At 38.0% G+C, this 16,451-nt stretch overlaps 1 protein-coding gene across 1 annotated transcript in view; it reads left to right on the top strand.

Annotated features, from left to right (window-relative positions):
* Positions 1–16,451, top strand: part of LOC133553636 (collagen alpha-1(XXIII) chain-like) — a 409,393-nt gene that overhangs the window by 350,309 nt on the left and 42,633 nt on the right. The window contains 6 exon segments of the mRNA XM_061902087.1: positions 10,051–10,077; positions 10,155–10,181; positions 10,255–10,308; positions 10,400–10,459; positions 10,536–10,571; positions 15,800–15,877. Coding sequence (XP_061758071.1) covers positions 10,051–10,077; positions 10,155–10,181; positions 10,255–10,308; positions 10,400–10,459; positions 10,536–10,571; positions 15,800–15,877 — 282 coding nt within the window.

Below are 16,451 nucleotides of genomic sequence, written 5' to 3'. Positions count from 1 at the left end.
ATTGAACCCTGTGGCGCACAACATGTTGACAATCAGGACAGGAGAGTAAACAGATGAGTAAAAAAGACGCTCCGTGGACGGAGACAATTTCACACGGCCTTTGCGTGTGGATTCTAGAGCATGTTGTGTGCAGATGTCTGCCTGTGTGTTGTCATGCATGTCATGCAACTGGAAAGTGAAAGGAAGTTCAGGAACGTCGGCTATTCTAACGCCTCCGCGAGATTCTGACGGAATATTCATTCGCACAACAGACGCTTAATTAGGCACACCTGCATCCCATTATATTAATGGGAACATTATATTGTAGCACACAGAGCGTGCAGGCAAGGGGGCGATGTCAGTGTAAATGTGATAAATTGTAAATAAAACTGTTCTGTTATCGTAAACATCTGTTAGAGTAATTCATACGACAATCAATACCCTATCCATCCATCTAAATGCACGCTAATGAGTGCTAATGAGATTAGATGCAAAATGTATATACAGTGGTATATCGTGTCGTTAGTAATCCGTTCTAAAAGCTCGGACAAAGCCATTTTTCCCATAAGAAATACAGTAAATCTGCCAAAATGTTAACACAAAACATTTTGCGGGGATTAAATGTATGTTTGCATGCAGGAAACAGTGCAAAATACATGTATTGGTACTGCAGATGATGAATAAAATGGGTAAAATAACATCCCTTTTACATTTATTAAAAACTTTCAAATGCCACAAGTTCTTTTTTTAACAGTGTTTCTCACCTTCTTTATCAAAGTGATGCTATATCCAAGAATACACAAACTGTGTGATGAATTGTAAAACAGCTGTTAGAGTAAGTCATACGACAATCTACACAAAATTATTAAATTAATTATAATATTTATTTATAATTAAATCATAAAATACACTATTAACACAATAAACAAATAGAATGAATGAATAAATATGTTTGCATGCAGGAAACAGTGCAAAATACATGTATTGGTACTGCAGATGATGAATAAAATGGGTAAAATAACATCCCTTTTACATTTATTAAAAACTTTCAAATGCCACAAGTTCTTTTTTTTAATAGTGTTTCTCACCTTCTTTATCAAAGTGATGATATATCCAAGAATACACAAACTGTGTGATAAATTATAAACACAATTGTTGTGTTATCATAAGCAGCTGTTAGAGTAATTCATCTGACAATCTACTCAAAATTGACACAAATGTATAAAATTATTAAATTAGTTTTAATTATTATTTATAATTACAATTATAAAATACCTTATTAACACAAAATTTTGTGGAGAATAAATGTATGTTTGCATGCAGAAAACAGTGCAAAATACATGTATTGGTATTGCAGATGATGAATAAAATGGGTAAAAAAAAAACCATTTAAAATCACTTTTACATTTATTGAAAACTTTTTTTTTTTTCAAATGCCACAAGTTCTTTTTTTAATTCAGTAGTGTGTCTCACCTTCTTTATCAAAGTGATGCTATATCCAAGAATACACAAACTGTGTGATGAATTGTAAAACAGCTGTTAGAGTAAGTCATACGACAATCAACACAACATTATTAAATTAATTATATTTATTTATAATTAAATCATAAAATACACTATTAACACAATAAACAAATAGAATGAATGAATAAATGTATGTTTGCATGCAGAAAACTGTGCAAAATACATGTATTGGTACTGCAGATGATGAATAAAATGGGTAAAATAACATCCCTTTTACATTTATTAAAAACTTTCAAATGCCGCAACTTCTTTTTTTTAATAGTGTTTCTCACCTTCTTTATCAAAGTGATGCTATATCCAAGAATACACAAACTGTGTGATAAATTATAAACACAATTGTTGTGTTATCATAAGCAGCTGTTAGAGTAATTCATTCGACAATCTACACAAAATTGACACAAATGTATAAAATTATTAAATTATATTTAATTATTATTTATAATTACAATTATAAAATACCTTATTAACACAAAATTTTGTGGAGAATAAATGTATGTTTGCATGCAGAAAACAGTGCAAAATACATGTATTGGTATTGCAGATGATGAATAAAATGGGTAAAAAAAAACATTTAAAATCACTTTTACATTTATTGCAAACTTTTTTTTTTTCAAATGCCACAAGTCCTTTTTATAATTCAGTAGTGTTTCTCACCTTCTTTATCAAAGTGATGCTATATCCAAGAATACACAAACTGTGTGAGGAATTGTAAAACAGCTGTTATAGTAAGTCATACGACAAACTACACAAAATTATTAAATTAATTATAATATGTATTTATAATTAAATCATAAAATACACTATTAACACAATAAACAAATAGAATGAATGAATGAATAAATATATGTTTGCATGCAGGAAACAGTGCAAAATCCATGTATTGGTACTGCAGATGATGAATAAAATAGGTAAAATAACATCCCTTTTACATTTATTAAAAACTTTCAAATGCCACAAGTTCTTTTTTTTAATAGTGTTTCTCACCTTCTTTATCAAAGTGATGCTATATCCAAGAATACACAAACTGTGTGATAAATTGTAAAACAGCTTTTTAGAGTAAGTCATACGACAATCTACACAAAATTATAAAATTGTTAAATTAATTATATTTATTTATAATTAAAGTATAAAATACACTATTAACACAATAAACAAATAGAATGAATGAATAAATATATGTTTGCATGCAGAAAACAGTCCAAAATACATGTATTGGTTCTACAGATCAGTGTTTTTCAACCACAGTGCCGTGGCACACTAGTTTGCATGAGATACAGTCTGGTGTGCCGGGGGACATTATGTCATTTCACCTAATTGGGTTAAAAATATTTTTTGCAAACTAGTAATTATAATCCGCAAATGTGCCGTTGTTGAGTGTCTGTGCTGTCTAGAGCTCCGCAGAGTAACCGTGTAATACTCTTCTATATCAGTAGGTGGCAGCAGCTAGCTAATTGCTTTGCACATGTCGGGAACATAGTTTGTCGTGATCACAATGTGCAGATGACAGCGGGAGGCAGGGTGCAGGTAAAAAAAGTATTTAATGCTTTAAACCAAAAATAAACAAAAGGCAAGTGCCGCTAAGAAAAGGCATTGAAGCTTAGGGATGGCTATGCAAAACAAAGCTGAAACTGAACTGGCTGAAAAGTAAACAAAAAAAACAGAATGCTGGATGACAGCAAAGACTTACAGCGTGTGAAGCGGCGGACGGCGTCCACAAAGTACATCCGTACATGACATGATCAACAACAAAATAGGAGCGCCACACAAGAATTAAAACACTACACACAGAAAAACACCAAAAACGTCAAAATAGGTCTTGGCGTGATTTGACAGGTGGTGACAGTACACCTACTTTGAGACAAGAGCTGTAGTGATGCATGCTTGGTTACGGTTTGAATTCATATCCAACAACGTTTTACTGTCAATGTTTCATTTTCGTCGAGATTTTTTTCAATGAAAAAAGTGTGCCTTAGCTTAGAAAAGGTTGAAAAACCCTGCTACAGATGATGAATAAAATGGGTAAAAGAACATTTAACATCACTTTTATATTTATTAAAAACTTTTTTTTTTTAATGCCACAAGTTCTTGTTTTAATTCAATGGTGTTTCTCACCTTCTTTATCAAAGTGATGATACATCCAGGAATACACAAAGTGTGTGATAAATTGTAAATAAAACTGTTAGAGTAAATTATATGACAATCAATACCCTATCTATCCATCTAAATTCACACTAATGAGTACTAATGAGATTAGATGCAAAATCTACATACAGTGGTGTATCGCTTCGTTAGTAATCTTTTCTAAAAGCTCAGACAAAACCTGAATGGTGCGTAAAACCGAAGCAATTTTTCTCATAAGAAAAACCCTGAGATCGGTAGGTTGTGAGTTCAAACCCCGGCCGAGTCATACCAAAGACTATAAAAACGGGACCCATTACCTCCCTGTTTGGCACTCAGCATCAAAGGTTAGAATTGGGGGTTTAATCACCAAAATGGTTCCCGAGCGCGGCCATGGTTGCTGCTCACTGCTCCCCTCACCGCCCAAAAGGGGGAACAAGGGGATGGGTCAAATGCAGAGGGTAGTTTCACCACACCTAGTGTGTGTGTGTGACTGTCAGTGGTACTTTAACTTTAAATATACTTTTTCTTGCAGAAAACAGCGCAAAATACATAAGTTGGTAATACAGATGAGGATAAAATAGGTTATTTAAAAAGATTATTTAACATCACTTTTTTCATTTATTGATAGTTTTGTGGTCCTCTTTATTTAATAAAGTACCGAAAAGTATCGAAATACATTTTGGTACCGGTACCGGGACTAAAATAGTGTATTGGGACAACCCTAGTAAGCATGTAATTAAGTTAGTACTTACCAACCGGCATAGCTCGGTTGGTAGAGTGGCCGTGCCAGCAACTTGAGGGTTGCAGGTTCGATTCCCGCTTCCGCCATTCTAGTCACTGCCGTTGTGTCCTTGGGCAAGACACTTTACCCACCTGCTCCCAGTGCCACCCACACTGGTTTAAATGTAACTTAGATATTGGGTTTCACTATGTAAAGCGCTTTGAGTCACTGGAGAAAAAGCGCTATATAAATATAATTCACTTCACTTCACTTCACTACTTCCTAAACATAGCCTTATGGTTTATTTGTATTTTATTTGACTTTAACTCGATTTGATTATATCCAAACAAAAACAAAGTGTAAAAGTAGTTTAGTTTGTTATTTTTCCTGGCCTACAAAGATAGTCTATTCAATTATGTAATGTTTTTTTTTTTTTAAGTACATTAATATGAAAAAAATTCATAAAAAAATAAACTTTTTCAATGTAATAATTATCATATTTTCCTGGCCTACAAAGATAGTCTATTCAGTTTTTGTTTTTTTTTCAAACAAAATTCTGATCTCTTTAAATATGACTATATTCTACCTTAATATTAAGATCCAACCTCTACAGCGGAGGAGGGTGCTCTAAATGTTATATTTAAATGGCAACAGGCTGGCGGAACAAGTGAGGATGAATTGGAACTGAGATGAAATGTGCCGTACTTCAAGTAGCTCCTGTGCACTAAATATTTAAAATGTATTCATCAACAACACTAAAATGGTACAACCTCAACTTCACTGCCGGGAAGCGTCTCCCTCATTCCGTGGAAGCTCTTAGGCATGACTTCCAACACATTTTTCCGCGTTCCATTTGCCCCGATATAGCCCAGGTTTGTGAGTGTGTGTGGCAATAGTGCAGAGCGATATTTAGAGTTGGCGCGCTCGTAAGATGCACTGCCATGCACGACTTCATGGCAGATGTTGAGCGGCCCAGACGGCCAAGCGGCCCTCGCAAATTGTTGTGTTTACTCCAAATGAGCCTAATCACTAGCAGAACTGGGATATTTAGCGCTTACGTTAAAGCCGTGGTGGCTTATTGCTCGTGTTACAACATTCCGTTGCCACCCGAGCTTGTGTTTGTTTTATTATTTTCTGAAATATATATATTTGAACAAAAATGGATGACAAATGAATGGAAAAACAAACACGTTGTGCTTTTTGGGGTCAGAGCCTCATGCTGATGAAGTGATGAGTTAGTTGCTATTGTCCGAAATGTGCATTAAAAAGGCCTTAGTGGCAACGTGTGGACGGCACCTTTTAGCTCTTATTTCCAAAATTGTGTAATAACTGAATTGGGGTCCTATGGCCACTTATGTGGACACCTATACTGCCATCTGGTGGTGTCAGAAGAGTATAACATACAATGGAATTTGTAAAAAAAAAAAAAAAAAGGGTAAAAATAAAAATTTGCATGTCACGACACATGAAGTACACGTTTGTGTACTTATGGACTAAGTACATCATATCAAAAGATGATTTTTAGTTTTTATTCTAATTAGGGTCCAATAAGCCCAAAATAGCGAAGAAAATGAAAAAAAAGCATGTAAACAAACAGCTTGGGCCTTAAGAGGTTAAGTGACGAAACATTATATGTATATATATATATATATATATATATATATATATATATATATATATATATATATATATATATATATATATAAGCCTTTCCATTTTTTGTGGCCCCAGACAGATTTGTTTTTTTGTATTTTCGGTCCAATATGGCTCTTTCAACGTTTCGGGTCGCCGACCCCTGGATTGGCGCCGCAGTATGAGCCAGGCCTTTTAAAAAGTTACACTCTCATAAGGAATCCAAGGTCATTGATTGATTGATTGAAACATGAATTAGTAGATTGCACAGTACAGTACATATTCCGTACAATTGACATTACTTAATAAGAATATCTTCAAATATCTGCTATCTGCAGTTGAGAGATGTTTCATGAGAGCAGAGTGTGATTCATTGATTGAAACTTTTATTAGTAGATTGCACAGTGCAGTACATATTCTGTACGATCGACCACTAAATGGTAACACCCGAATAGTTTTTTTCAATTTGTTTAAGTCGGGGTCCACGTAAATCAATTGATTCAGCTGATCAGTTTCTTCTTGTCATTCCAAAAACCTGGTTAAAATCCAGAGGTGATGGTGCATTTTCTGCTAGGGCTCCAAAACTTTGGAACAACATCCCTCAGCTCCTTCTTTAATGAGTTGTAAATCACGTCTTAAAACATATTTCTACTCTTTGGCTTTTATGGGGATAGGTTGATTGGCAACACTAAAATCGGCCCTAGTGTTTGAATGTGTGTGAATGTTGTCCGTCTATCTGTGTTGGCCCTGCGATGAGGTAGCGACTTGTCCAGGGTGTACGCCGCCTTCCGCCCGATTGTAGCTGAGATAGGCGCCAGTGCCCCCCGTGACCCCAAAAGGGAATAAGCGGTAGAAAATGGATGGATGGATGGATGGCTTTTAAACGCCTTTGAAAAACGTACACCCCCACAAAGTCTCTAAGGGCAGCTGATCAGTTTCTTCTTGTCGTCCCAAAAACCCGTTTAAAATCCAAAGGGTGATAGTGCATTTTCTGCTAGGGCTCCAAAACTTTGGAACAACATCCCTCAGCTCCTTCTTTAATGAGTTGTAAATCACGTCTTAAAACATATTTTTACTCTTTGGCTTTTAAACACCTTTTATAAACATAGACCCCCACAGAGTCTCTGAGAGTCAGCTGATCAGTTTCTTCTTGTCGTCCCAAAAACCCGTTTAAAATCCAGAGGTGATAGTGCATTTTCTGCTAGGGCTCCAAAACTTTGGAACAATATCCCTCAGTTCCTTCTTTAATGAGTTGTAAATCACGTCTTAAAACATGTTTATACTCTTTGGCTTTTAAACGCCTTTGAAAAACATACACCCCCACAAAGTCTCTGAGAGTCAGCTGATCAGTTTCTTCTTGTCGTCCCAAAAACCCGTTTAAAATCCAAAGGTGATAGTGCATTTTCTGCTAGGGCTCCAAAACTTTGGAACAACATCCCTCAGCTCCTTCGTTAATGAGTTGTAAATCACGTCTTAAAACATATTTTTACTCTTTGGCTTTTAAACACCTTTTATAAACATAGACCCCCACAAAGTCTCTGAGAGTCAGCTGATCAGTTTCTTCTTGTCGTCCCAAAAACCCGCTTAAAATCCAGAGGTGATGGTGCATTGTCTGCTAGGGCTCCAAAACTTTGGAACAACATCCCTCAGCTCCTTCTTTAATGAGTTGTAAATCTCGTCTTAAAACATATTTCTACTCTTTGGCTTTTATGGGGATAGGTTGATTGGCAACACTAAAATGGGCCCTAGTGTTTGAATGTGAGTGTGAATGTTGTCCGTCTATCTGTGTTGGCCCTGCGATGAGGTAGCGACTTGTCCAGGGCGTACACCGCCTTCCGCCCGATTGTAGCTGAGATAGGCACCAGCGCCCCCAAAAGGGAATAAGCGGTAGGAAATGGATGGATGGATGGCTTTTAAACGCCTTTGAAAAACGTACACCCCCACAAAGTCTCTAAGGTCAGCTGATCAGTTTCTTCTTGTCGTCCCAAAAACCCGTTTAAAATCCAAAGGGTGATAGTGCATTTTCTGCTAGGGCTCCAAAACTTTGGAACAACATCCCTCAGTTCCTTCTTTAATGAGTTGTAAATCATGTCTTAAAACATATTTATAATCTTTGGCTTTTAAACGCCTTTTAGAAACGTAGACCCCCACAGAGTCTCTGAGAGTCAGCTGATCAGTTTCTTCTTGTCGTCCCAAAAACCCGCTTAAAATCCAGAGGTGATGGTGCATTTTCTGCTAGGGCTCCAAAACTTTGGAACAACATCCCTCAGGTCCTTCTTTAATGAGTTGTAAATCACGTCTTAAAACATTTTTATACTCTTTGGCTTTTAAACGCCTTTGAAAAACATACACCCCCACAAAGTCTCTAAGGTCAGCTGATCAGTTTCTTCTTGTCGTCCCAAAAACCCGCTTAAAATCTAGAGGTGATGGTCCATTGTCTGCTAGGGTTCCAAAACTTTGGAACAATATCCCTCAGCTCCTTCTTTAATGAGTTGTAAATCACGTCTTAAAACATATTTCTACTCTTTGGCTTTTATGGGGATAGGTTCATTGGCAACACTAAAATTGGCCCCAGTGTTTGAATGTGAGTGTGAATGTTGTCCGTCTATCTGTGTTGGTCCTGCGATGAGGTAGCGACTTGTCCAGGGTGTACGCCGCCTTCCGCCCAATTGTAGCTGAGATAGGCGCCAGTGACCCCAAAAGGGAATAAGCGGTAGGAAATGGATGGATGGATGGCTTTTAAACGCCTTTGAAAAACGTACACCCCCACAAAGTCTCTAAGGTCAGCTGATCAGTTTCTTCTTGTCGTCCCAAAAACCCGCTTAAAATCCAGAGGTGATGGTGCATTTTCTGCTAGGGCTCCAAAACTTTGGAACAACATCCCTCAGTTCCTTCTTTAATGAGTTGTAAATCATGTCTTAAAACATATTTATAATCTTTGGCTTTTAAACACCTTTGAAAAACGTACACCCCCACAAAGTCTCTAAGGTCAGCTGATCAGTTTCTTCTTGTCGTCCCAAAAACCCGTTTAAAATCCAAAGGGTGATAGTGCATTTTCTGCTAGGGCTCCAAAACTTTGGAACAACATCCCTCAGTTCCTTCTTTAATGAGTTGTAAATCATGTCTTAAAACATATTTATAATCTTTGGCTTTTAAACACCTTTGAAAAACGTACACCCCCACAAAGTCTCTAAGGTCAGCTGATCAGTTTCTTCTTGTCGTCCCAAAAACCCGTTTAAAATCCAAAGGGTGATAGTGCATTTTCTGCTAGGGCTCCAAAACTTTGGAACCATATCCCTCAGGTCCTTCTTTAATGAGTTGTAAATCACGTCTTAAAACATATTTTTACTCTTTGGCGTTCAGGGTGTACCCCGCCTTCCGCCCGATTGTAGCTGAGATAGGCGCCAGCGCCCCCCGCGACCCCGAAAGGGAATAAGCGGTAGAAAATGGATGGATGGATGGATGGGCTTTTAAACGCCTTTTATAAACGTAGACCCCCACAAAGTCTCTGAGGTCAGCTGATCAGTTTCTTCTTGTCGTCCCAAAAACCCGCTTAAAATCTAGAGGTGATGGTGCATTGTCTGCTAGGGCTCCAAAACTTTGGAACAACATCCCTCAGCTCCTTCGTTAATGAGTTGTAAATCACGTCTTAAAACATATTTATACTATTTGGCTTTTAAACTAGTATGAGAGTTGAGTGATTTTAAGTCAATTTTTTTCTATTTATCTCATATGTTGTATGTATTTGTTCTTTTATAGTTAAATATGGTATATTACTGACTCTCCTAGTATTTATGTCTCAACTTCTGTGCAGCACTTTATCAAACTTCTATTGATTGTTTTTTTTAAATGTGCTATATAAATAAAGTGGATTGGATTGGATTGGAAGTGCCCATCACTTAATATTCACTCCTCACATGGAAGACTGATATATCCATTATTTCCCCCTAATAGCATGAACGCTCCATACAGACTCAATTAAACCTGTGAATGCTTTGCCTTGTAAACACTGACCTCTGGTGGTCATATTTATATCACAGCCAATGACTCAAACTCATTTCTTTCTGTTTTAGGGATTACCAGGTCGTGATGGCATTGAGGTGAATATACTTTCTTGTTTAAACCTGAACAAATAAAGCGCTTGATTATTTCTATTAAAGATGTATTTCTGCTTCAGGGACCTCAAGGATTGCAAGGGAAGCCGGTATGATTGACCTGGAAATTAGTTTTGATTTACAGCCCAAAAGGTAGTAAAGATATGATTTATAATCTGATAGGGGGAAGATGGTGAGCCAGGATTTCCAGGACCACAGGGTCCTCCGGGGGCAAAGGTAATAAACCAGAGTCAATATAAGTTATTTTGCCGTGTTTGAACCATATGCTGGATTATTAGGTTTACTGGTATTACTGTGTATGAAACAGGGTGAAGCAGGTACGGGAGGAAAGGGAGAGCGAGGCATGGACGGACTACCAGGATTAAAAGTAAGACGTTATGTTTCTCTCGTTGTAACGCCTTGCATTTTCTGTGCATTTAACCATGTTTTTATGCATCACTCAGGGGGATAAAGGAGGAATAGGAGATCAAGGCCCCATGGTGAGTGTGTCACCATAGAGCAGTGGTTCTTAACCTGGGTTCGATCGAACCCTAGGGGTTCGGTGAGTGGGCCTCAGGGGTTCGGCGGAGCCTCTGCCGTGGAGGTCACCTTCATTGTCCATTTTTTTATGGTGACTTTATATACTCTGGACCTAGACCAGTGGTTCTTAACCTGGGTTCGGTGAGTGGGCCTCAGGGGTTCGGCGGAGCCTCTGCCGCGGAGGTCACCTTCATTGGCCATTTTTTTATGGTGACTTTATATACTCTGGACCTAGACCAGTGGTTTTTAACCTGGGTTCGGTGAGTGGGCCTCAGGGGTTCGGCGGAGCCTCTGTCGCGGAGGTCACCTTCATTGTCCATTTTTTTATGGTGACTTTATATACTCTGGACCTAGACCAGTGGTTCTTAACCTGGGTTCGGTGAGTGGGCCTCAGGGGTTCGGCGGAGCCTCTGCCACGGAGGTCACCTTCATTGTCCATTTTTTTATGGTGACTTTCTATACTCTGGACCTAGACCAGTGGTTTTTAACCTGGGTTCGATCCAACCCTAGGGGTTCCGTGAGTGGGCCTCAGGGGTTTGGTGGAGCCTCTGCCGTGGAGGTCACCTTCATTTTCCATTTTTTTATGGTGACTTTATATACTCTGGACCTAGACCAGTGGTTCTTAACCTGGGTTCGATCGAACCCTAGGGGTTCGGTGAGTGGGCCTCAGGGGTTCGGCGGAGCCTCTGCCGTGGAGGTCACCTTCATTGTCCATTTTTTTATGGTGACTTTATATACTCTGGACCTAGACCAGTGGTTCTTAACCTGGGTTCGATCGAACCGTAGGAGTTCGGCCTCAGGCATTCGGTGGAGCCTCTGCCGCGGAGGTCAAGACACACCCGACTCATCGTGTAAATAAAAACTTCTCCCTACAGAATATTATAGATACCCCCAAACAATGTTCCCCCTAATTTTCTATCTGATTTTCAGGTGTGTAATTTGTTGTGAGTTCATGCACTGTGTTGGTTTTGTTCTTTAAACAAGGTGATGTTCACGCACGGTTCATTTTGTGCCCCAGTAAAAAAAAAACATAACTTTGACTTGGGGCAGCAAGGTGGAAGAGGGGTTAGTGCGTCTTGCCTCACAATACGAAGGTCCCGAGTAGTCCTGGGTTCAATCCCGGGTTCAATCCCTGTGACTACGTGGGTTCCCTCCGGGTACTCCGGCTTCCTCCCACTTCCAAAGACATGCACCTGGGGATAGGTTGATTGGCAACACTAAATTGGCCCTAGTGCAGTGGTTCTTAGCCTGGGTTCGATCGAACCCTAGGCGTCCGGTGAGTCGGTCTCAGGGGTTCTGCGGAGGTCAAGACGCACCCGACTCATGGAGTAAATAAAAACTTCTCCCTATCGGCGTATTGCAGATACGGCAACAGCAGAAGTCATACTGATTTGCAGGTGTCTAATTTGTTGTGAGTTTATGCACTGTCTTAGTTCTGTTGTTTGAACAAGGTGATGTTCATGCACGGTTCATTTTGTGCACCAGTAAAAAAAAACATCGTAACACTTTGGTATGGGGAACATATTCAACATTAATTAGTTGCTTATGCACATGCAAAATAATAACATATTGGCTCTTAACTAGTCATTATTAAGTGCTTATGAATGCCTTTTTCGGCATTGCCTTATTATAACCCTAACCTTTAACAAATAACTCTAAATTAAGTCTTTGTTACTTAGAATATGTTCCCCTAGTGCAGGGGTCGGGAAACCAAAATGTTGAAAGAGCCATATTGGACCAAAAATACAAAAATAAAAGCCATATTACATACAGATAGTGTGTCATGAGATATAAATTACTTAATGATTACTTAAAGGAAACGAAATGAGCTCAAATATATCTACAAATGAGGCATAATGATGCAATATGTACATACAGCTAGCCTAAATAGCATGTTAGCATCAATTAGCTTGCAGTCATGCAGTGACCAAATATGTCTGATTAGAACTCCCCACAAGTCAATAACATCAACAAAACTCACCTTTGTGCATTCATGCACAACGTTAAAAGTTTGGTGGACAAAATGAGACAGAAAAAGAAGTGGCATAAATCACGTCTGAGAAAGTCGGAGAAAGTTATACATGTAAACAAACTAGGGTGAGTTCAAGGACCGCCAAAATTAGTAGGACAAAACGCCGCTCGACAAATACTCGAATCAGTGAAGCATGTTTATTACAAACAGTGTACTTTATAGCAATTAGGGAGGTTTGTGTCATGTTTGTCCTACAGACACCAAATGAAAACAAAAAATATATTTTTTCCCCCTCATCAGCTCCATTTTTCATATATTTTTGAAAAAGCTCCAGAGAGCCACTAGGGCGGTGCTAAAGAGCCGCATGCGGTGAAATAAATAACACAAGAGGTAATAAAGGAAAAAAACTAATAATTGAAATAAACAGACTAATATCCAATAAAAATAATAAGCAATCCTGTACAATATACAAAACACTATAGAAATACAAAATACTGTACAATATACAGAACAAGACAAGAGTACCGAAGTAATAAATAACAATCAGTGCCGGACGTACTGCACTCGAAGGGTAATATTTTAAAATCCATCCCGCGGGTATCCCCGACTAAAACAAATAATAAATTAAAAAAAAGATGTTGTTTTTGTTTTTTTAAATTATAATTTTTTTTTTAATCTGTCCCTTTTCGCCCATCCTTCAATCTATTGTCTACCGCTTGTTACTGGGTCTCCTAGGCAGGTACAGCACGCCAGCGTCCAAAATCTGGCCCGCGGGTAATCCCGACTAAAAAAAAAAAATGGTATTTATAAAAAAAAATGTAATTTGTCCTTTTTCGCCCATCCATCAATCCATTTCCTACCGCCTGTTATTGGTTCTTCTAGCCGTTCACGCAAATCATACTGTCTAAAAATGCATTTTCCCAGCGCTAACGGGACGTCATCACGCTTGCGCCACAAAGGCGGCAAGTGCGTGATTTTTCAATCAATTAGTGCAGGAGGGGGAAAAAATGGCAAAATCATTGGGGAAACATAAATTAGACTCCGAGTGTAGAGTTTTTAAACATCAGTGGACATGTGACTTTTGTTCAGTTTAAGGAAAAGACAGTTTAGATTGTATATTGTATATATATATATATATATATATATATATATTAGGGGTGGGCAAATTAATGCGTTAATTACGCGTTAACTCATCAATCTATTAACGCCGACAATTATTTTATCGCACATTTGCGCATGTTGTTTACATGCTTTTATTTTGTTAGCGCCTTTTCTTAACAAGATGGCGTCGCCCGGCGTGGAGGGGCTCTTGGTAAAGATGGAACATTTGGCAAAAATACCGGACAATTCTGCAAATGTCATGGCTGGCTTACAGCGTGGTCACTCCGGGATCACTTACGACCGCCAGACAATTCTGGATGTGGATAGATCGGGCCGTTTTGGACTGAATGAGGCGTGCTTGCTAGACCTGCTAGCTAGCATGGGAATACTTTGCCGGCTACATCCAGCGGCCTGTGAAGCAGCGGAGTATATGTGTTGTCTGTCTATTTATGAATAATGCAGACCAGGAGTGTTGGCTGAGTTCTTAACGTTTGCTTTCAGAGCGTGCATATCACAACATACAAGATGCCGTCATGGCGACACAACCTATACATGCTCCTCACTCCTGTTGCATGCTGGGTAGGGTAGTTCTTTTTTCCCCTGCCTCATAACATCACAATATAGTACCATGTATATGATGCCTTCAGTTTATCAAAGCACCAAGCAAACAATCGGAAAATTCCCATCATATCAATTCCTAGATATGGTCATAATTATTTTAAGTGCACTACGCAGAATAAACACAACATTATTAATATTGCTACTACGGATAATTTGATCCAAAATTCCCTAAAACAGCCCACTACCTATAATATAGGTTTTTTAAACATAAGATCCCTGATCAAAAAAATGTTTCTGCTGTTACCTCAGAAATTGCCTGTTCAGATGTTATGATTGTGGCTCAGAGATTTGTATGTAGATTATATTTATTTTCCATAACAAACAGGATAACTTAAATACCCTGGCAGTGGCAATAAGCTTAAATGTTTGTATTTACATTTTTGGAGTTGATTTTCATCAAATATGCTATTTAACTGCTACTGTTTAACAAGGACTGATTTAAATTGTGTTTGCACAACAAATGTTTTGGCGCTTTTGTTCATGTGGGAGAATATTCCAATAAAGGTGCACTACACACTACTTTTGAATTCATTATTGGGCTTTGCGTATACAATGCAGTTAATCGCGATTAATCGGAGAAATAGTGCGATTAACTTTGATTAAAATTTTTAATCGTTGCCCAGCCCTAATATATATATATATATATATATATATATATATATATATATATATATACATATATATATACACATATATATATACATAGCGTGGCCCCTGGTCAAATTTTTTTTTAACCCAATACGACCCCCGGGTCAAAAAGTTTGGGGACCCCTGCTTTCGTAGGTAAAATTTCATATGACGCGCTCTGTCATTCCTTGATTGACATCTAACATGCACTTCTTCATGCATAACGAGCTTCCCCACGGATGGCGGGGCCCTACGCACTGCGCCTGTTCTGCCTATAAGGCAGGGGTAGGGAACCTATGGCTCTAGAGCCAGATGTGGCTCTTTTGATGACTGCATCTGGCTCTTGGATAAATCTGAGCTGACATTGCTTGAACGAATAATTCCACTGGTAATCACAATGTTAAAAATAACGTTCAAAATATGAAACATTCTCATGCATTTTAATCCATCCATCCGTTTCCTACCGCACCTGTTCAAGAAATAAAAATGTTATTAAAAATAATTAGAGACTAATTATACTCTAAAAATGTTGATTTTACATCAAAAATGCACACATTTAGTTGTATTCAGTGTTAAAAAATATGATATGGCTCTCACGGAAATACATTTTAAAATATTTTGCTTTCATGGCTCTCTCAGCCAAAAAGGTTCCCGACCCCTGCTATAAGGGGACGTGGCATTATAGGCCACAACAATCACAAAAGAATCCTGCAGCGGCCAATCAACTGTGTTGACATCATTGGGCTAAGAATGAATGATGTCATTTGCGTGCCTGCTGAATGATGGGAAAAAAACAAATAGGGACATTTTGCTGTCAACCTGCCTGATTAAAGTGGGTTTAATGTATTTGTCATTCTCTCATCTCAGGGTTATCCTGGTGAAAAGGGCATATCGGGCTCCTCTGACATCATCGACTTTAACGGGAAGCTTCTTGACGCTTTCCAGGTGAGTGACATCACACTGTGGAGTAGACCAGGGATTTTCAACTGGTGGCTTTTTCACCCAGTCGGTCTAAAAATGCGTTCAAATTAGGGCTGTCAAAAATAACTAATTGACGCATGTAAATAATCACAAAAAAATGATGTACACAGATTAATCATACAATTTGTTTAGACCCGCACATGTTCCTTTACCTAAAAAGTGGAGGATTCAATCAGGCAAAACTTTTATTTTAAATTTTGTATAACATTCTGACTATAAAATTGCATTTGTGTTAAAATATTGGGGAGTTTTATAAAGGTGATTTTAATTGTGTAAGTGAGTAGTAACCTTTGATTAATCATGATTAATCTAAATTAATAGTGTGAATAATCTGATTTTAAAAATATATCATTTGACAGCACTAGTTAAAATATTTTAAATAGGTTTGTTTGAGCTGTAATCTGTAAATATTTAATATTTTTATATATTTAATATATATTTACATATATATATGTATATATGTCTTGATTGGATTATCCAGAGAATAGTGCTCGATACCGTGGTAGAGCGCAATATATATGTGTGGGAAAAATCACAA

Source organism: Nerophis ophidion, linkage group LG05 (genome assembly GCF_033978795.1).
Source record: "Nerophis ophidion isolate RoL-2023_Sa linkage group LG05, RoL_Noph_v1.0, whole genome shotgun sequence".
Lineage (NCBI taxonomy): Eukaryota > Metazoa > Chordata > Actinopteri > Syngnathiformes > Syngnathidae > Nerophis > Nerophis ophidion.
The sequence above is the reverse complement of the archived record's forward strand: the minus strand, read 5'-3'. Positions and strand labels throughout refer to the sequence as shown.